We start from the raw sequence: 22,345 nt of genomic DNA on the forward strand, positions 1-22,345 counted from the left end.
GTATGCATTGCAACACTGAATTTCTTGTTCAGCTGTGCCTTCAAAGTTCAAAATTCAAAACTGCAACTTAGAACATCTACTCCAAATCCCACCTGACAATTTTCCTTGAATCCTTTATATAAACCAATGAATAAATTCTGGTAGCATTACAATTGAGAATTTATCTCAGAATACTGAAAGGAATTCAAAGATCACACACAAAATTTTACATAGCAGGTGGCACTTGGGTTTATACTGTTCCCCAGTAAGCAAACAATTCTGCATGGAACCTCAGATCTCACAAAACCAACATTAAAGTTGCACTCTAGGGCTTTGTGTGGATCTTTGTTTCATGCATGAGCTAAGGGAAGAGGGGAGATAAGATCTCACCACTACTGAAAAATTATTGTTCATATTTCAAATACACCTCAACTAACTGTGCATTTTAATTACACAATATGTACTAGAATTACTTTTCCCTCTATAGCTGTTATTTTAATTTATAGGGACTATCAGAAACACTAGAAGTATCTTCAGAAGCTGTGATAGAATGGAATTCTCTAACATTTCTAACTTGCCAATGTTTGCAAAACATTCTGGCAATGGTACAATAATATGAGCTGTTTATCTACCAATCCCAGTTGATGGAAGAAACTATGGAACCTGGATTGGTTGGGGAGAGAGTGAGTGACAAAAAAGAAAGCAAGCAAGCAGTGGTGCCTCCAGCTCACATGCCTGCACAGAGGTGTAGCTAGGGAAAATGGAGCCCGGTGCAAAATCTGAGTTTTGCGAGACACCCCCCCCCCTTCATTTTTTGTATTTTGTAGTGTTTTTTTCAATCCTTGGCCTGCAGGGGGCGCAGTTTTTAGGCTAGCAGCACCAAAATTTTACGGTATCTTTAGGAGACTCTCCTGATGATACCACCCAGGTTTGGTAAAGTTTGGTTCAGGGAGTCCAAAGTTATGGACCATCAAAGGTGTAGCCTCCATCTCCTATTGCTCCCATTGGAAACAATGGGGGATGGGGACACCCACTTTGGCAGTCCATAACTTTGCACTCCCTGAACCAAACCTCACCAAACCTGGGTGAAGATCCTCTGAAGATGCCAGCCACAGATGCAGGTGAAACGTCAGGAGAGAATGCTGCTAGAACACGGCTATACAGCCCGGAAACCACACAGCACCCAAGTGATTCCGGCCGTGAAAGCCTTCGACAATACACAACTGTCTGTAGCTATAAAAGGGAATGGGGAAATCAGCAGAACCTTTTCTTTCAGACTATACCTATGATCCAAATCAGGCAACTGCTAATAACCCAATTTAGGGCCATTCTGGAATCATATTGGCTTTGGTTATTTTAGCATGCACTATCAGGGTCCTATTGGACTCAGAAGATGAGATACAAACTTTCCTGAAATGCTGAGACCATGAAATAAAAGGAGATGTGGGAGGGGGGAAGAAGGAATGAAAATATATGCAATAATTACTTTCCCATGAAATCTAGTCTTCTTTAAATGATTTAATAACTGAACACATTCTTGCAGTTTGCATGTGAAATTATACTGTTAGGCATATTCATAATATTTAAAAGGATCAATATCTTAGAGGGTTGTGGTTTTTTTTTTAAAAAAAAGAAGTGATAGTATATCTAATACTTGAAACACAGTTGCAAAGTGCTGCTCCCTGCGTACAGTTGCACACGTATCTTAATTTTTGCCACATGAAAGGCAGAAAAAAAAACTTGAAGGTAGAAAACTAGTCCTGTGGTAAACCAAAGCAAGTTTATTATCAGCACAGGAACAATTTCAGGTTGACATGATGACTAGAATTACCAGCACATTTGGCTACTAAATTCTACTTTGTGATATTGAAAACACCAAACTCTTTAATTATCATTAAACAAGTAATATCATATTAAGTATTGACAAGATTTACAGTTGAACAAAAATGTATTCTTCAAAATACTGTACATGTCCACATTACAGACAGGTACAACAACATCAACATGGCCATTACCTAATGCTTTGGTCTTCAGTAAAAGATTTCACACTATACTTTCACACTACACTTCAGTAAAAGATTTCACACTACACTTCTCTTTATTGTACCATCTGGTTAAAAATTGATTAAAGATGTCATATATACCTACTGAAAGCTTGCTTTCGTTTCATTCATTGTAAAAGGGAAAGGGGGTGGGTGAATTCAGTATTACAGTGCTGACAGGGCTCCAGTAGTCAGTTTCCATTCTTCCTCCATCTATCCTACAGTCTATGAAAGAGCTAACTGCTAATTTTGTGATCCAATGCTGTTCCATTATCTGTGGTACATATTACATTGTTCTTGTCACATTTTTCTTTAATTGTGTAACTGGGTTTCAGGATGGATAGCAGATTATCAATTAAGAAAACAAATTATAACACAGATTTCAGCGCGACATCTTTGAAGATCAATTAATCATTTTAATGAGAGACTAAACTGGACTTCTAACATATGAAGGGAGCAATTCACTGAAAAAGTCAGATCCTTCACAGAGCTAGAATGATAGTGACTAAAATATTAGGCTTAAACCAGGGGTCACTGACTCAGCCAAAAGTGGTGAATTCACCACTTCTCATTCACTTTCCCTCCTGTCCATCAAAGAGATCATCATGGATAAGATAGGCAGGGTAAGGGTGAAATTTATCTTGATCCTTCAGAGCAGGCCCTGCCTTGTACTTAGATGAAGGGGGCCCTTTCTAAAGCTGTAGTAGCACTTTCTCTTTTAAACCTCGCTAAAGTGCTAGTTTGGAACAGATTTCCTTCTCTTTATTGTACCATCTGGTTAAAAATTGATTAAAGATGTCATATACACCTACTGAAAGTTTTCTCTGACATATTACATGGTAGTATACACAGAGGAACACAAAGGGTTAGGACCACTTCATAGGCTTGACAAATTGCCTGTAAAAATTAATAAACCGACTTTTTTTGTTGTAAACCTTTATGCATTTTTGTAGACACAGTTCAAGTGTACAGTAAGCATTCTTTGGAAACTGTTGTGCATTAAACGCTTTACAAGGCAGTGTAGTAGTCAATATGTTATTGATGAAATTAGCCAATAAAATTCTGAAAGGCCCTTGGGCTAACAGCTTGCAAAATGATGTCATAAAAGCAAAATAAGACAATTACTGCTCAAGTATACACAGTCAAAGTAATTATGAATGGAATTTTTCCCCCTGCCCCAAGAAATGCTTTCAAACTAAACAGAGACAGATTACTTTTCCTTTTTAAAAACTACACATGAAGTTTATTTGTTAGTGCAACCACCAACTGATGGATAAACAAATTTGTGTATCAAGGAATAATTAAGATAACCACAATTTGAGAGAAATTATTTGCCCTATCTGAAACATTAATGGATCCATCGATCCATGACATTTAAGTTCTACCACATTAAAGCTTTCAAAATTCCTGAAAGTTAATAGGTTACCCAATTCATTGTGCGGATAACACATTTTTCTCTGCATATTCAACCACATGAAATATGTAACTGCAACAACTGATGTGATCCATACAGTCCACATGGAATGTGGAATAAAGCAGAAACCCAGTAACACAATAAAAAACTAAAGAAATATAGTCCAACATAAGCTTTTGTGAGTCAGACCTTGTGTCATTAGGTGCATAGGAAATAACTCCCTCAGGCTGATGCTTATATATTGTGGACATAAACATATGGAATGCATTCTTCAATACAAATAATTTTGGCACCTGATTACCGTCAGGCACTAGCCAACAGCACATTTTGCCCATTTAAAACCTGTTACACTGGTTGCCTGTTTGTTCCAGAGTTTAATTCAAAGGGGTGGTAATAACCTGTTAATGGCCTTGAACCTTCATATCTGAAGCTTTGTCAGAACTGTTGGCTAGTTGTTCCCCTGTTTATGGTGGCCCATGTCATTTGCATGAGGCTGTTTCTTTTTTATATTGCCTCTCAACTTGTGGAAAGGGGTCTCTGAAGTGGTAAATCCATCATTATTTAGGAGGAACTATGGTGAAAAACTGAACATTACCTGGATCTCATAAAATGGATGAGTAAGCTCACCAAATACTCAACAATGGTGAAACTAAAATCTTTGGTATTCAGCAGACCTTCTACAGAGTATGAAAGAAGATGGAAAATTTTCTTGGATTATGTAAATCAGAGAACAATAAATTAAATAATCTTATAAATTATGATCTGGGCAACTAAAGACATTAAGGGCAATATAGATATTATTAGATGTTTAAATTTTTTAACTAGAATGTAATGATGTTGGAAAACTGGATGAAAAACTGGATATAAGTACGTTTCACAAGATGGCTACATTTGATTTTACTTTAATATAATAAAACTTTACCTATTAAAAATAGGAGACGCTATAGAACTATTTTATTTGTGAAGGATTTTAATGTGGTTTAAGCTGCGGGCAACAGGAATGGGATAAAATGGAATGTGTTTGTTTTTAATTCTGGAATTGTATGCTGCCTTGAGTCACAAGATATTAAAGTTATAAAAAATGTTAACATAATAAATGCACACCCATGGGAATCAATGGAGAGTCTGATGACCAAGCTCATGCTCATATCCAAGCCATATCATATTTTTCAGCTTCAGGTTCTCCCTCTTAGATACTAGAGCCACTAGTGCCACATTCCCTACTCCCCTGCCCTGCCAGTTATGACCAGCTTCCCTACCCCTTCAGTCAGCATTTGTACGGCTATTTATCGTTTTTGCATTAGAACTTCAAAGAAACAGGAGTTCCATACATGTTTTGCCCTTAGATAAAACTACTGGACCAGACTCACTTGCATAACAGGGAATCTTCAAAGAATTGAGTGATGCCACCTCACTTTCTCCTGTCTACTTCTCCGTGCTTTATTTCCTTTTTCCTTCCTCATTCAATAAGGGCAACACCCTTATTATTTCCCTTTTCCCTTCCTCATTCTCTCTTCTCAGCCGTTCACCAACATACTTTTTATTGCCTCCCACTTTCAGATATATTTATTACAAACTTCATTTATACCTCACCTTTCTCCAGTGGGAACCAAAGAAGCTGATATTATTTTCCATTCCTTCACATGGGGCTGGAGATCTCTTGGAATTAGAACAGGTCTCCACCAAATGGAAATCTGTTACCCTGATGAAAATGTTGTGTAGGAAGATAGATGTTCTCACATTATATCTGGTTGAAGACTGTCCCCATACCCATCCTCCCTAGACTCTATCCTAAAATCTTCAGGAATTTTACAACCCGGAACTGGCAACCCTAGCCCCAGACCTGGCCCAATGAGACCTTCCTCAAAGAATATAACAGCATTGGAACAGGCCCTTCCCCTTCCTTTTTCTTCACAGAAAGTCCAAGACTGAAATTTTGTGGTTGCCTGGAAATGGCCACTAAGCTAATCTGTTTCTTAAGGCCACAGACACTTCTTTTATTATTTTGGAATTTTTCAAAACACCCAATTTCTTTTTGTTGATTTCAGATCTTTCTGCAAACTAGGGTGTCTTTCAGATTTATAGAAAGATACTTCTTGCCAATTCACAATCCAATCATCAGTGCTGACCAACTTGCTTATTAGCACGTAAATAATGGGCTGAGAACTAGTTCTGAAATAGCTGTATCACCTCAAATGGTAAGTTCCAGTGTTTAAGACAATGTTCCCTGGTAGCAAGGCTGTAGCTCTGCAGACAAACTGGGTTAGTAACCAGATTCAGTATACAATTACTGGTTTCCAGTCGTTAAAGCTTCATGGTCTGTTTTATATCACTGGTCTATTCTATCTACTTTTCTTTTTTTATTAAAGGTTTTATGTCAATAAAGACTTGATTAATTTTAAAAAATAAAGGTCAAAAATTGGGTTCTGTATGCTGAACACATTTCTCACATGCATTCAGATCCTTTGTACAGTTATTTTTAATTGGCAGAAATAAAACTAAAAATCTCCAATTCACTAAGAGTGCTGCATCCCTTTAATAGAGGCTTAATGTGTGGCAATGTGGAGATGAAGCTATTCATTACATGGGAATAAAACTCCATGAAGCCTCTATTAAAGGGATGGGACATTTTCTTCTCTAAACTGCTAGCAACCCTGATACTTAGAGTGAGCCAAAATGTCAGTAAACAAACTTAAAGAACCTATATTCTGGACTACATTTCTGATGCTTCTCACAGTTACCAGAAAGATCTATTGAGCTGAACATGACTGATTTCTGATTCAACATGCTCAGACTGTACTGTACAACTCTTGATTATTTATGTGGAACTTCTACTTTAAGTGATTGAGTACATTTACTTGGGAGTAAAAGTACATCTTAAACAGAGAAAATAGCCCCACACCTCACTTCCAATATGATGCTCAGCAAGAGATGAAATATCTTCTCTGGCACTGTCGCTTCAGAATATCTTGTCCAGATAAATTGACTTCTGTGTCAATTAGCCAAGATAGTGTGGCAGATATCACCTGAACTGCAATCCTGTACACATATAAACAGATACTTTGAACATGGACAACTATAAATACCTGTACATTTGCCAGTGCAATGTTAAACATCATGGCATCATTGGCACGAATATGAATGCAATCTCTGGATGCATTAGTGCAATTTTGAATAGAATTAGACCCTTCCAGATTCACTGACATTAATAGGCATACAAGGATGTTATCTGGTTTAGGATTGCATTGTATAACAACTAACTGATCCAAGTAATCACTAAAGCTTTAAGTGAAAATAGAATCAAGCAAAAATGTTCACACTTGGAATTCTCTAGCACACTGATCATTGCGTATGATTCCTCTTCCAGAAGTAGATTTCAAGAAAACAGAAATTAAAAAATGGCTCTTCTGTCCATTTTGAGTCAACAACCAACTTTTTCTATTTCTTCTTACAATCAATTACAATCAATTTCATTGCTTTCTTTTTAAAAAATCTGGTTAGTGCTTAGTAATGATGGAACTTGAGCTCCTCTCCACTTTGAAAACATTTTAAAAATAAATATTATAGATAATATTTGCTTATAGCAAAGTGATATATGGAATGATACTTTACTTACAAGATTTTACATATATAAAATTATTTTCCCATAAGAAACTACAAATATGCAGCTGAGGATTTACAATATACAAATTTAACAAACATTTAACTAACTGATAAACCAGCAAGGTGTTAAAATTGCCAACTCTTGGTCTCTGCCTCAGTCCTAAGTATATTTACTTGGAAATAAATTGAGCTGAAACATACTAAACAAAGTTCTCTGGCATCACAGTTTAAAATAAAAAAAACATGAAATATACTGGTCTACCACAATATGTCATCAAGTTCTAGAGGAATGGTCATATTCAGAATGATCCTAAATAAGGTTCACAGAGTTAAGTTTCATTAACTTCAATAAGACTTGCCACTAGATCCAGAATAAGCAGGGTGAACAGAAATCCTGAATTCCATTTTCTCTTAACAACCTATTCCCTAACACTGATCAATGGAAGTTACATGAAGTATATTTGCCACTTCTAATTCAGTGGTTCATTATTTGGGGATGTAGCAATGTCATCTGAACCTTCTTGAAAGAGTTCACTCCCTCTTTAAGAATCTCCTTAACTCACAAATGGAAATTGTTAGTTATCTTTTAATAGACTATGTACCAGTCACCATTTTCTTCCCAGCCTACCTTGCTTTCAATTAATCCAAATCACTAACAAAATATTACAATATCTCTGTAAAGATGTGAAAATCTACTCAGTGCCTTCCCACAAAACATCAAAGCACAGATCAAAATGTTTCATAAACATTCTGAAAAGTACAGAAATCAAAAACTGTATGTGGGGTTCAGTTAAATGGATGAGAACATTAATCACATGTATATTATTAATTGCAAATTGCTTTATCATTCAAAGCTCTTATATTTATATTACTTGTATTCACCTACTGAGTCCTATCACCACTTGAAACTGAGAGAAATCTCACTTGAAATGAAGCTAATTTTAAAAATAACCTTATAACCACTTGGGTCCAGTTAACAGATAGTAAATGCCCAGAGATCACTGTGTTTCTATACTATGTTTACCATTGAATTCTGGGTTCTAACGTCAATTAGCAGGCTCATCTACATACACCTATACTTCTTCACTTCTCATCAGTACTGCAGGGAGCTATGTGTGGGAATGGCCTCCAATGAAAAGGACTGTAACACCTCACTCTGTGGAAACTACATTACATGTGGCTTTAATAAAGATATACTTCAGTTCTGCTTCTGAACAATAGGTTTAACCTGCTTCAGACAATTGCTAGGTTCCCGTAGGTGATTAAAACTCTCTTTGATCTATCATGTAACACATTCCATTCCTGAGCACACTGCTTTGTTTCCACACATGGAAAAGAAAGATATGTCAAGCTAAAACTCTGCTTTCTCATTTTGCTGCAAAACTTCTAACTGCCAAAGGGGAAAAAGCTACTGCATAGACAGGCATCATGTCTCTTTCAGCAGTACAAACGGTAACACTAAAGCCAGGAAACACACCTCCAGACGAATGTGCAGCAGTTCTTTCTTGCACAAGAACATCCTTTTTTCTTAAATTCCAAGCAAAATGTAGACATACCCAAGCACAGGGTAACTACATATAGAGTTTGGAACTGTTGCATAGAAGTATCACATGTTCCAAGTATATCAATCAGGCTAACATTTCTAATTTTGTAATGAAAAGCTAATAATACTAATATAATGATAGTAATAATATTAGCATGCGATTAGAAACAGAAAAGTTTTCAGTTTTTAAACACACAGGAACTATATGCTCGTAAACTGAAGTGACCCAAACATAGTGTTAGGGAAGTGTAAGGAAAAACAACGGAAACTGCTAATAAATAACACAGTAGCTTTCAAGCATGCATTTCTTATGTACGATAAAGCAAACAACATTTCTGGAACAGTAAACCAACCTAATTACAGATTTTTCACTCAGTTCTGTATCGAAACAACACTACTGAAGAGCTGCAATTCTAAAAAGTAGCTGCACTGAATTCCATGAAACTGATTTAGGACATCAACCAGTCACTTTCAAATCAACTAGTTATAATAAATACATTCCATAAAAACATATATACTATCAATACAAACACACCTGGCCTAAACTAGGCTTCTGGGAACGAAACAATGAAATATGTTGTCTGTAATCTTGATATAACAGAATATATTGTCATAATTTTGGTATCACAGTCACAACTACAACACTTTGGCTATCCTCACAGGACTGAAGCCTCAACCTTCTGCATAATCCTATGGCTCACACCTGGGAGTTAAAAGTCTACATTAAAGTTAGAAGGTGCTTTAAATATGTTAATGTTCTGCTTCTTACATTCTTTACAAACTCAACTTTGCTGCACTGAGGTTACTATAATAAAAATAAAATAAATAAGGATAATTCAGAATTCAACTACTGGTTTTAGGGTCTAATAAGAGAAAAACCCAAACACACCACAGTTAAATGCAGTTTTGACAGTTTCCCCACAAAAATAATGTACAAGTCAATATGCAATATGCAGTTTTCATCATATGCCATTCTTAAAAAAAATAACGACCACTGGATACTTTCCCTTTTAGTCCTGTATCTTATCAGAAATAGTGTCTAATAGAATATTGCCCCCCCCCCAAAAAAACTTAACATGCACAAAATGGGAATAAGGTTAACCATATTTTACTATGGAAATTGTTTCATTCTGAGATGTAGTGGAATAAAGGAATTAATGCTCAAACTCTTGTACTTGCGTTAAATATGAAGGTATTTTTAATAACCTACACAAACAGTGCCTAATTATACAGGGCAAATTTTGTTAAGTGTTGCAACCATTTTCAAACTAGAGAAAGTTATTTGTTGTCATTCATGGGGCCTGGCTTTCATTTTTATAATTATAACTGAGAAGGATCTAGCATAACCTGAACAGATGAGAAACAAATAAAAAAGCACTCAATTTAATTAGCAGAAAAAGAAGTGTTTGTATTAAAAACTGGGGAGGAAGAGGGAACACCAAAGATGTTGCACAGGCAACAAGCCTATTGATAACATCTTATTTAGCATGTTTTGGGTGATTTTTTTTTTTTTGTGAATTGGAAGAGGATCTGAAAACAGTTTTTTTTAAAGTACACACACAAACAACCATTCAAAGATGCCGCCCACCATTTTTTAAAGGACACATGAAATTCACTGGGCAAAGGTGGCATTCGCAAAAAAAAATATGAGGGGGGAGAACAAAACAAACCGTGCTTACTTGGTGTACAAACACATCAACCGGTGCTTCCAAGGGGCTTCCCTCCCGGTTGATCATGGAAATAAATCCGAATCCCATTCGCACATTGAACCATTTGCAATGGCCCGTTCCGTGCAAGACCTGGGATTCCTCCTCCTCTTCCTCTTCCTCCTCTTGTTCCGGCAATTTCCCGGGTTCATCTCCACCTTTACTCGCCCCCGCTGGTTTGGCAAAAGGAGGGCGGAAAACAAACACACAACAAAGGCAAAGAGTTAAATTCGAGAACCATCCCCTTGGCGCTTATCCAAGAGCGATTGCTTCAGAGGGCAGCAAACACATGCCCGCCCGGAGGAACATTAGGAAATCCTCTCTCTCTCTCTCTCTGCGGGCAGCAACACCCACCCCAACGTCATACATTACGGTGTTTAGGGTCTTAAGGGAAAGCTTCCAAGCATCAGCAGGAAGGCGGCATCTGCTAAAATTTACTCTGCTTGGATTCTCCTTTTTTGCACAATACACGCGCGCAACCCCCCCCTCCCCCCGGAGCAGGCTGACCCCCTCTGCCCCGTACAGGCTCTGCCCTTTCATGCTATCTCTCACCACCACCACCACCTCCCGCAACCTCCCCAGAAAGCTATACTTTACTTGGATACTGCTGGTTGAGCACCGATCCCATCCCTGCCCAGAGGAATTCGCAGGCGACTGAGCCTCGGCCGGCCGGGCGAGGAAGCAGGAGGAGGAGGCGGCGAGGAGGAGGAGGAGAAGGAGGGGGGCGACCTAGCCGAGCGGAGAGGCGATTGCACAACTTGGAACGGCCCATCCAGCAGCCGGAGCCGCAAGCGCCGTGTGCTGGGGGGCCGAGGCGCTCATCCTCCTCGCGCTCGTCGCCCCCGGAGCCCGCACTCCGACATCCCTTCCAAGTCGGAGGAGGAGGGGGCAGGTGTCCGAGGCTTTCGTTGCCCCCCCTCTTTCTCCCCTTTCCCTCGGCCGCTGCTTGCTCAATCGCGCACGAACAATCGGCACAAAAGCCCCCTCGGCCAGCTTTGCAAGTTGGGTGAATCGGAGTGGGCGGTGCGCGGCGCTGGGGAGAGCCCGGCTCCAAGGGGGCTGCCTGTTCCCTCCCTCCCCTCTCTGTTAAAGGGGCTCTTGAAAAGGGGGAGGGTCGACGGAGCCGAAACAAAACCGCAGGGGGGAAATGCAACCCGGGCGGGGAGGGGGAAGAATTAACCTTCGGCCATGTTGCCCCGCGGGCCCTCCACTCCGAAGCGGCGACGCGGACGGTCAACCCCGGCTGGCTCTCAGCAGCCTCGGGCGTCAGCCGAACATCTTGATCGGACGCGGCCCCCCCTGTGGCTCGCATGGTCCAGCGCGCCCTCCTGCCAGTCTCTCTCCTCTCCCCCCCCCCCACGCGGCTCCCGCACCACTCCGGGAGCCCCGCGGGCACGTGACGCGCTCAATTACAAGCCTCCTGGCGACTAATTTTGCCCCGGCTCCTGCGAGGGGGTTTGGCAAGAGGTGGGAGCGACCAATCGCCGCCGCCGACAGCGGGCGGGACGCGCCGCGATAATTTATGAATGAATCACCGGATTGCCAGGGGCGCGTGTGCGTCTCTCTCACTCTCTCGGCGCCGGGCAGGAGGGGGACGCGCTGGGGCGGCCAGGAGCGGCGGCAGGTTTCCCGCGCGGGTCTTCCGGCGCCCCTCCTCGCCGGCCCGAAGGCGGCCGGCCTTTTGCCACCGCTGACCCACCGCGCTGGCGTGAAAGGAGCTCGGCTCCTCCACTCACGCCAGCTACACACCGGGGTGGCCAGCACCGAAAGCAGGCGTCGGTTTTTTCGACACGACTTCCTTCCCGAAAGACTGAACGTGGACATCCGTAGCCTACGAGAGTGGGGGTGCGACGGGCTGCCACCCTCCGCTATTCACGGGCCGATCCTAGGCGCGGCTCCTCGGGAGAAAACCGGGGTTCGGTCCAGCTGGTTTCCGCCCACGTGCGCACAGGATTGTAACCCTTCATACAAGTGTCACCGAACAGAAGAGGTCATTGGACTGCTAAGTAAGGTGTCATGAGGAGTGAGGAACAGAAATCTGACAATTTCATCTTCAAGACCTTGGCCAGATATTAGGCACGATCCTAGTCATGTTGTATACTAGTCATGTTCCTCCCCGGGCGAAGAATGCACGAGTAGGTTACAACTTAACCGCACCTTCCAACCCCCCCCCCCCCTCACTCCAACTAGACGAGCTTGAGGTCCGACGGACATGCTCCTGCAATTACAGCCGCTGTGCATTGTGCATACGTGTGTATCCATATTGTAGGGCCGGGAGGTGTGAGATGAGACTCCATAATAGTAGTAATTTGTGGCGGTTGTTACTGGAGCACCTCCCGGTAGCGCAGCCGCACCTGACTGTGATTCCGGCGGCCCAACGTTTGCGTGCATCGGGAGAAGAGACCCGGGAGGGAGGGAGGGAGGGAGGGAGGGGCCAGCCGGGCCAAGGATCGCGCTCCACAGGGCCCTCCGCCATCTCGTTCCGGGGGAGAGGATATGATTAATGACTTCCTACCTAAGGGGCCAGATTGCAAGGCGAGCATGATTGCGAACATCCACCAGCAACGATTGTTCGCCAGGAGCAGGAGAGAGTTAGGTGGAAAATACGAGAAAGGGAACCGGAGACTTTGGCCGGGAGCAGGAAGCCCAGCGGGTGGCGGCGCACAGGGAGCACGCGGGGGAAAGGGCAACAAAGAGGAGAGGCGTAAAGCCAGCCCTGGAGCCTGCGGTTCAAATCGACAGCGGGGAAGGGGCAGAGATCTCGGCCCCAGTAGCCGGAGGCTTTGGGCTGTGCACAGCGGCTGAAAAGGCAGAGCAGGAATTGCCGGTCACTAAAAGAAGACCCAGGCCCCCACTCCTCTTCTTAGTCTCAAGAATGGCACCTATATTTCACATAAAAGTGTGAGCAGCAAGAAAGGCCACAAGGTCGGATGGAGATCGTTCGTTATGAAAGAAGAGAAGGAGCCTCCTGCAACAGTCCACCGTTGTGCTGACTACATACTACGTCAGTATGAACCTCGCCTGCAGAATTTAAGCCTATTTATTGTTTTCCGTAGAGTTTACAGCGCCCCCACTTCCGCCCAATTTCAGCCACTTGACCTGACGCTTAGTGCTCAGCCCACATCCCGGCAGTTTTGAAGGCTGGGGCTTGACAGGGACCCTCTTAATGCAAGTTCCGCTTTCCTCTTCTGCTCCCAGCCCAGTTTGCCCTGAATATGCTTTTAGGAAATCGCTGGCTGTTGGTTTTAGAACTGGCGACAGACAGTCTGAACAAACAGCCAAGGTCTCGGACCGGTTGAAGGGGCCTATTTACTCCCTTTTGAGGGGTGAGTGGGGGAGTGTCGCTTATTTTGATTGTATTACTTTCTAGGACACCAAGGTTTAACATTCGATCCGCAGGGGCAATCACGAATAATCCTCTCCCATCCTTCCGCAAGCACATACCAACTAGTAGACCTAAATCATGAAATTCCTATGCAGTCTTCATCTGTAAACATTTGAGGAGTCTTGCTTCCGCCCCTCCTCTGGCTCGCTTTCCTCCTTACAAATATACGGCTGCCCTAAACAGCGGGCAGTAAAAGCCTCCCTGCCATTCTATGCAAACTTAGCGGGAAGTAAGCGCCATTGGATGCACGGGAGCTTACTTATGAGTACTATGTACCAGACTGACCTGAACATTCAACTAAAACGTAACGGAAATGTAGCCTGAACCAATGCCTGTTAAATACGAAGTACTAAGGTTTTGTCTCCAAGTTAAGCCAGAAAGGATTGCAGTCTATATAAGTGTCAATTTCTACTGCAAAACATTCTTTTAAAGGAAGAAACGTGTAGGGAAGAGGCAAAGTATTACTGCTGCCAATTTAATATGATTAATATGTTGTTGTTTTTCAGATACCCATTGACATGACCATTTCACAGATCAGAGATGTAACACACAAACAGATCGGATTTCCATAGTAACGCTGGGGTTCTAGGAAGAAAAGGACAGGTTAGCTCCCTCTGCCAAATATAATTTCTTCCATCCTTAGATTAAAGATTGCATGAAAGACATAGCTGTTTGATAAAAGAAATACCCCAACATTTTCAGTCTTTGAAATGGACTGTTGTGCATTCTTTGGTACAATAAAGATAGAAGACCCAGGGACATAAACCCTTCTTTGAGAGCCTTGATTTGGTAAGTGGCTAGTTTTCACACACACAACTTTCAAGGCAAAAGGGCGGGGGGGGGGGGGGGGGATAGGACTCTCCCTGCCCAAGACCATTGTGGGTTTTTTTAAATTTTTCCATGAAATTTTTGTAATTCTGACTTCATTCAGTGGGGCCAACGGTGAAGTGCCGAACTAGGTACCGCAGGATTCCCCCTCTCTACTTTAAAAAGACCAGGAAATACATGAAAGAGACAGGCATATATTTAATGGTAATTAACAGCAACACAACTCAACAAAAGTCGCCATTGAGCAAAACTAATTGGGGACTTGCTAGCAGCCTTGACTAAAATTTGCAGGCCTCCAGTATTAGCGGAATTAAGGTTGGGGTCAGCGAAATGGGCACCGATGTCAGATGTTATCGGCTCATTCATTTCCTACAAAGGACTTTCGCCTTTTAAGTTCGGCGGAAGGTAAAGAGCCCAGAACGGTTCCCTTTCTCGGCCGCGCAACAGCAAAAGCCGGGAACGATATTTAGTGCGAAGGGGGTTCGTGGAAAAGCCACGACTCAGCAAGACTCGGGCAGCCCGCCTAGGCATGAGTCGTGAAACAGCAGCCCTGCGGTTGCAGAGGCGCTCCGCCCCACCTCAGCACAGGATCGCGCTCCCAAGCCGACCCCACCCCCAGGCCGAGATCCCTTTGATCCTGCCTCCCACAATCTTTCCAAAAGTCCCGCTTCCTTGGCAGAACGCCCCTTGCTTGGGCGGTTGCGTTTGTGAGGAGGTCCCCTCCGTCCTTCGGGTGGCCTCAGCAGCACCGGGCAGCCGTGTGACCCGTCGCTCAAAAAACCCTGCGTCCCGGCGCTGGCCTCTCTCCGGTCCTTCGACGTGTGGGAAGAGGAGAGCCCCACTTTTCTTGTCTGGGAGTAAAGAAAGCCGTTCGGAAGGCTTTGGCACGCGCACTGCACCACTTAAGGGAAGGACGGCTCAGCCTGCGCAGGGAAAAGCCAAATCCCACCCCCACCCCCCGCGGCGGAGGTCAGGCGACAGGAGGGTCCTAGCGCTGGCTTAGCCTGAGAACCTAGGCTGGTCCAAAGCAGATCTCCAAGACCGGCGCTCGCCTGGCGGCGTTTCTGACTTCAGCTGTAACCCTGACCCACCTTAAAAAAAACTTTGCCCCGAGAAAAACCTAGTTTCGGCAAGGTTGGAAAGGAAACCACTCTGCACATGTTCAGTAGCTTCCTCTCTGATACTTTCACATATGCCAAGCCGTCAATTTTGCAAAAGCGAAGGAAACCTAAGCGCTTGCAGCAAGTTTCGCACGTACACAAGCTGCAGGATGGCGGGAATATTCTGCCCTCTCGGTAGTTGCGAGCTTCTTCCCTACTTGCAGCAGCTCCTTTCGCTGCTTTCTGCCAGAAAATATCCGCGAGGCGAAGACTAGAATAATAGCACAGCTACTTGTTACGTGCCCTAAAAGCCGTATCCTCACGATACTTTCAAGACCCTGACAGTATCTATTCAAAGCGGGGCCAGGTTAACTTCATTTTTAGCAAACCGGTCCCTCAGTAGAGAACTGAATCAATCGTAGAAATTGCCTCGACGGAACAGGCTTGATCGCTCTTGCAAGCGAACTTTATCACGGGAAATTCTCTTGGAAATCTTCAAGCGCTTCCCTGGGAGAAAACCTCCAGCGGCACTTCCTTCTAAGTAAGCCAACACAGTAACCAGCCCAGTTGGAGCGAAAGGGGGCGGTGCAGAGGCAGCTTCTGTTTTAGGTTTCCGTGGGACGTCGACTAAATTGAATGGAAATTGACCAAGGGTCCACCGGTGGGCTCATAGCACCCAAAGATGCCCAGAACCCGAACTTTATCCTTGAAAATTTATGTCAGGTTTATCAAGAGACGCATTATTACCGTGTGTTTCGTTTTTTAAAACACACATCAATAATTTAGTTTCGACTAACTTTGGCGGAAAGGTTCCGAAAGTCCCTTCGCTTCCTTTCAGCTGTAAAATTAAAAGTGTAGTAAGAGGATCTTCCTCTGGCGTGAAATAAAATAGGGGCCTTTCAGGAAAAGTCCTCTTCCAGGGTAGATATCCTTTTTTTTGCTACACACGTGATCAAGAGCGGTCGTCTGGACCGCGGACCAGGTTTACGGAGCGCAAACTCTGCGGCGCAAATTTGCGGAACTGCAGGGGCGGGTCGGAGCCCCTCGGGATCCGGACAAAAGAACGGCAGCAGGAGTTGCGACGTGGGTGGAAATCGCGACGACCGAGAAGCCCGGGCAGTGTGCACGTCTGAAAGACCTTCGTCAAATTCAATCAGCGTTCAGGAGTACAACTCCCGTTCCCCCCTCCCCCCCACCCAAGTTCGCTGTCCTGCAAACCGCCTTTCTTTTCACTAGACCTCCGTTTTTCCAGTTCCTGATTTTGGGAAGGACAAGTAGAAATATTTGGAGTAAAGTGATAAACGACTCCCCCGCCCCCAAAATGATCCAGCACGCGAAGAGCCTCACGGCCGGGTCCCGCTAGCTTGCTTAACTAGGAGAACTGTGAATGCGGCGCTTGCAGAGAGAAATCCGACGCGGGGCTCGTCGCCGCCCCCCCCCCCCCGCAGGGAAGTGTCATGTTTCAAACGCTCCCAATGGCAGGTCCGAGGCCTCCCAGCCAAACGGGACAGAGGGAGCGAGGCGATCCCTTCGGAGGCCAGCTCGTCCTTGGTGACCAACTGGCGTCAGCGGCTAAAGCAAAAGCCAGGGCGTGCTGCCACTGCACGGCCGGATCCCGTTCCCCTGAACAAAGTCGGCCTTACTTCCGAGTAATCTAGACTATCGGACTGCCGCAGCAACACCTGAGACTGAACTGCCTCGGCAGGAGCAGATAAGCGGCCCCATAATGGGATGGACATTAAAAAAAACTCCGGGGCAAAGAATGCAGGGACAAACTGTTACGCCGCGGAAAGCAAAAAGCAATACAAAACAACTGAGCCAAGAGTTCCGACGTGCGGACTCACGTGCAAGCGCGTCACGGCTGCGGTTTGGACTCACGATCGACCCGCAGCTCGGCCGGGGAGGGGGGCTCGTTCCGTCTCTCGCGTTCGTGGGCGGAGGTGCCGAGGCAGGGAGCAGGGAACCCGGGGGCGCTAGGGCCACGCGGAAGCAGCCCCGCAGGGGAGGAATCAGTTTTTCACTGGGGGATTTACAGGCTTCTATCGACTCCAGGACACGCGATTCCAGGGTGATTTTAGTACATGGTCACCGTACTTGGAAATAAAGGTATCTAGAAGTCTATGGAACTTACTCCCGAGTAAACCTAGTAAATACCTGGCTTCACCTCAGAACGATATCATATCTCTGACCAGTGATCCTTTTGAGTTTTACTGGCCAATAAATTCATATGAGCAAATGTAGTTTGTTTTTTTTTTTTAAAAAAAAGGTCAAATGCTGCAAAGCAGAGGATAGAAAGTGCTTTTCCTTTCTGGCTGACAAACATTCTTCCAGCTCCCTGCATGTGAATGTAAAATTATGCTTTCTTTCCAAGCCCCCCCCCTCCCAACTCCTAACAGAAGGCCAGCCTGAAGCTATAGGTACAGTAGACAACACAATTCCTGCCATGGTGTGGGATATCTCTTCCACACTGCAAACTTACTCTCCCCTCCACAAGCCATGTGGCTCAGAAATGCCCATGTCACTTGTTCTCAGTCAGGTAAAAGGAGCTGAAAACAAGCAATTCTTTTGGACAGGACCAAGCAGCAATCATTCTGAATTACCTTTTCCTTTCTCTATTCAGGGTCTGAAAACAAAGATAGTCTGGGTAGTCAAGATTTGGGTAGTCAGCAACATGTGTTGCTGAAAATCTGGCAAGTTTGTTGAAAAGATACTGGTAACTTGTGTAACTTCTCCACACCTCCTGCACATCATTTGGAAGATGAACCAGAAGGAGGGAGCATTTATATGTAATTGACAAATACCTTGTTTCTTTACTGGATCAGTTGAAAGCAAAATATCTTCCAGTTAGTTTTTAATTTTATTTTTTCCTGCAACATTTTGAGGCCTTTTTTTGCATTTACATCATCTTAATATCATTGTATATGCCATTGTTTTTCAAACTGCTTTTACATAAATAGGAAGAATCTGTGACAGGAAATAGACTAAACCAAGGTACTAGCATGCCTACAGTGGGATTTGCTTTAAGAATAAAGCGAGTGACATTATGGGTATTTATTTACCATAGGTCCAGCGTGCTCGAATGAGAGCAGCACAGCCATTTTGACCTAGGATTATACTTCCAATAAATTAGTAGATTTCATGTGAATAAAACCTCCCCAACTTTTTGCAATATGGCACCACTGCACACCAATTAATAGCCCTTAGATCCAAGGAACAATTGTTTTACATTCAGGAGCCAGAAGGCCAGAATCAGACTTTGACTGAAGTAGAACATGTTCATTGGCTTATTCACACAGAAAATAACACTAATTCCAGGAAGCATACGGAAGGGTTTTTGTTTGTTACTCATTACAGTCACTAATGACATTGGCAACCACAGACAGCACTAAGAGGGGAGGAGAAATAAAAAGGGAACTAACCTGGACTTGAAGAGACTTTCCAGAATGATCTCATAGTCTTCTGAGGTACCTAGAAATCAGAGAGCTGCAGTCATTACCATGTTAATTTGGCTAGAGCACTGTATTTCATTACCTCTTCTCCAGTTTAATAGCTCATTAGAAGGCCATAAAATGCCAGTTCTTGACTCTATGAAGTGACCTGTAAACTTTTTAACAGGTTGAGACTTACCTAGCTCATCACAATTGGATAACCAGGTTGTATTCTAATCAGTCCAATGTACTGAAGGAAAAGGGCTTTTCACACTTTTGTCCTTTAAATGGATTTCTCCACAAAGCAAACTACCTCATGGTGCCTTGATTGCACAATGCATTATTCACTTAATTGCACAAGCAATTCTTAAGTCTGCTGGTTGCTCATTCTCCAGTAGCACAATACACCATATAATAAGCATGTTACACACAATTCAAACATCCTAGAATGCACTTTGATCAAGTGCAGTAGCAATCCACATGGGAAGCAAAATTTAAACAACCATTTGTTTCTACTGAATATAGTTTGGATGAAGTCCGTGTGTTTATTTCATAGCCTTCAACAAACTGAAGAGGAAGTGGCTTGTTTTGTTGTCTAGTGCCTGTATATATCATTGTCCAATATTTATTTTGAAAAGTCAATATGTTTAGAATGAAATGGTTCTCTTTTGGTTGTTTCTTCTTTTGAATAGCTGTACACTTTTTTAGACCATATTAAACTAGAACAGGGCATACACACCTCAGAAATTGACAGCATAAGAACCACTGCCCCAACCTTGCTTCTTCAAGTCAACACAGTTATAAACCTAACATACTTCAAGGTTTTCTTCTGGTGCTGTGAACCATAACACTTTAAAATCTGAATTCTCTTTACTTCTTCCAGAAATCAATCAAGCAAAAAAACTTAGCTAAGAATCCCGACAGTTATGGCAATTCGATATTCTGTAAGTTGCTGTAAATACTTGTTTATTGTAATTGTTTGTTATTGAAGGTAATGGATAAATCTTATCACAGTACACATAAAGCTACATTCTTTAAGTCCATATTCAGTACGCACTAAAATCACATGTCTATTTTACTCCTGCATCTTGCAGATTACAGACACATAGTATCCTAGTATGTGTGAATTATACAGAAATATCTGATGAGTGAATGGAGTTTGCTTTTCTCATTCTAAGAGCAAAAGTATGTGGATTACCACTAATGCTATTGCAAAAGAGACAGCATTACTCGATGATAATTTATCTTCTGGGATATAAGCAACAGGTTTATTACTACAAATTCATCTTCACTGTATATCACTCACCAAGCAGAGCACTCAAGTTTAACTATGAATAATTAAAAATGAGATACTTTTTTCTCATGAAACAGCTGAATTGTATTTAGGTGGTGGAAGCTCCACTATTTCATTCTTGTAAACAAGACAATCAACTTGCACAGTTTGGGTCCTGTCATTTGTTGTGGTTAAATCCTGCTACTATTAAGCTCCTGTTGCAATAATTCCTGGATGACTGATTTCCCTGCTCTTCATTCCAATTCATTAGTACTTAAAGTCTTCTCCCTTGTGCTTGTGTTGTGCCTGCCATTCATTATGCTCAGGTGTTTCACAATCACATCTGCCAGTCATTAGGCTAGCATGTTCCTGGACAGAGGCACTAGAAGTAAATCAAGAGGGAAGGGGGAAATCACCTGACAAGTGCAAAACCCTTTATTTCATGAACATGAGAATCTCAGTACAGTGGATTTGAGGGCAGGGTTACTGGAATTTCACATTGTCATTTCCATGAAAAACTTAAGAACCTATGAGCAATGTGATAGAAACATTGACTATACCATCAGAGAATACAGGATTATCCAGCCTTGCTGAATCAAACACTAAATTTTAAGAGTTCTTACCAAAAAGCCTTTAGATGCCCCAAAATAAAAAAAATATATTTGTCAGCAAATAAGACATCACCATGCAAATGTTAACAGGTTTTTAAATCTCTAGCTTTGCCAAAGAAATTCTTGTAGGTAATTTTTTTTTAATTTTTTACAATATAAAATATTTTTTACGAAAACCCAGTGCCTCACTTTTAGAAACTGAAGGTTTAATAGGAATTAATTGAAAGTATCAGAATTGCTGTATCTTGCTATAACTTATGTCTCTAGTACCTCTAGTAGTATTAAGTCATTCACTAGTAATGTGATTTTAGCCAAAATAATGCTGTTCCTCTAAATTAGTCTCCCTCTTGTAATTAATTTACTCATTCCTAGAATAAAATTGTTAGTATTCTATTTATAAAAGCTTTTAAAATATTTACTTTCATCTTGAAAACAAAGTCTTTCAAAGAAGTAAATTCTTTCTAACACCTAGACTCTGAAAGTTAATTTTTAGAATTTTTTTAGAATTTCTGAAAACTTGTCACACTACTATTATTGCTATTGAAAGATATGGAACAATAAGTTTGGATTGTGTAAATGGGGCATTAATTTTTTTAACCATTTTTGCTTATTAAATTTTACTTTCTAGCACTTCATTTGAAGTTTGATGGACTGAAGGAAGTATCTGTTTATGATCATTTTGAAGTATAGAAGCCCATTTAAAACCAAACAAACTAAAAGCCCAGCATTCTCAAAAATTTTACATATTTAGGGCATTCTCCTTAGTACAAAGACACTTTAGTTCAGGGGGAAATAATTTTAAATATTTAAAGCCACCTTAGAAATTAACAGGACTTACTTGTAAGAGCTTTTTACTTAGGAATAAGTCTCTCAGTAAATTGATTATTATTTTGGCTGCTTTACACTTTTTATAACCTATGCGATTTCCCCACTGAACATAAGGCAAGATTTAATTGTATATTCTTTCTTGGTTTGCTCTAGAATTATCAATTTGAAGTTTATTTTGTCAACTTGGTTTCTTGAATTATCCAAGGTATTCAGATAGATGAAGCCAATTTATAATAGAATTGTGTTTTTAGCTTCAATCATATATGAATATACAATTCATTTTTATTGATTGCAAAGAATCCTATTTATTGCTCTGGAATATTTATAAAACTAGTAATACTGAGTCAAGAAGAAGGTCCAGTTCGCTTATTACACAGACTTATTCTACTAAAATTTTTCTAGTCTCCATAGAATTGACCCCAACATTTATTTAAATCAGCCTCTAAAACCAGATTCAGATATATCACAACTACTGAAAATCTTCCTAAGAGTGGCAACCATGTTTTATTATTATTTCTGAATGCCTGTTCATAGAATCCACTTTTTCAGGTTAATTATTTTATTCAAAATTTATTATATTGTCTTCATTTAATTAGATTTCTATT

At 42.0% G+C, this 22,345-nt stretch overlaps 1 protein-coding gene across 4 annotated transcripts in view; it reads right to left on the reverse strand.

The window, feature by feature from the left end:
* The window catches only part of LIN28B (lin-28 homolog B), a 99,519-nt gene that overhangs the window by 72,111 nt on the left and 5,063 nt on the right, over positions 1–22,345 (reverse strand). For 2 of the 4 annotated variants that reach the window (XM_048493805.1, XM_048493786.1), the window contains exons 2-3: positions 19,020–19,068; positions 10,261–10,460 (exon numbers count right to left, since the gene is read on the reverse strand). In XM_048493805.1, coding sequence (XP_048349762.1) covers positions 10,261–10,460; positions 19,020–19,053 — 234 coding nt within the window. In that variant the 5' untranslated portion in view covers positions 19,054–19,068. Of the gene's footprint in view, positions 1–10,260; positions 10,461–10,884; positions 11,374–11,467; positions 11,609–19,019; positions 19,069–22,345 lie in introns of those variants that run through there. The other 2 variants (XM_048493796.1, XM_048493776.1) reach the window with 2 other exon arrangements.

Source organism: Sphaerodactylus townsendi, linkage group LG01, assembly GCF_021028975.2.
Source record: "Sphaerodactylus townsendi isolate TG3544 linkage group LG01, MPM_Stown_v2.3, whole genome shotgun sequence".
NCBI classification, from domain to species: Eukaryota; Metazoa; Chordata; class Lepidosauria; order Squamata; family Sphaerodactylidae; genus Sphaerodactylus; species Sphaerodactylus townsendi.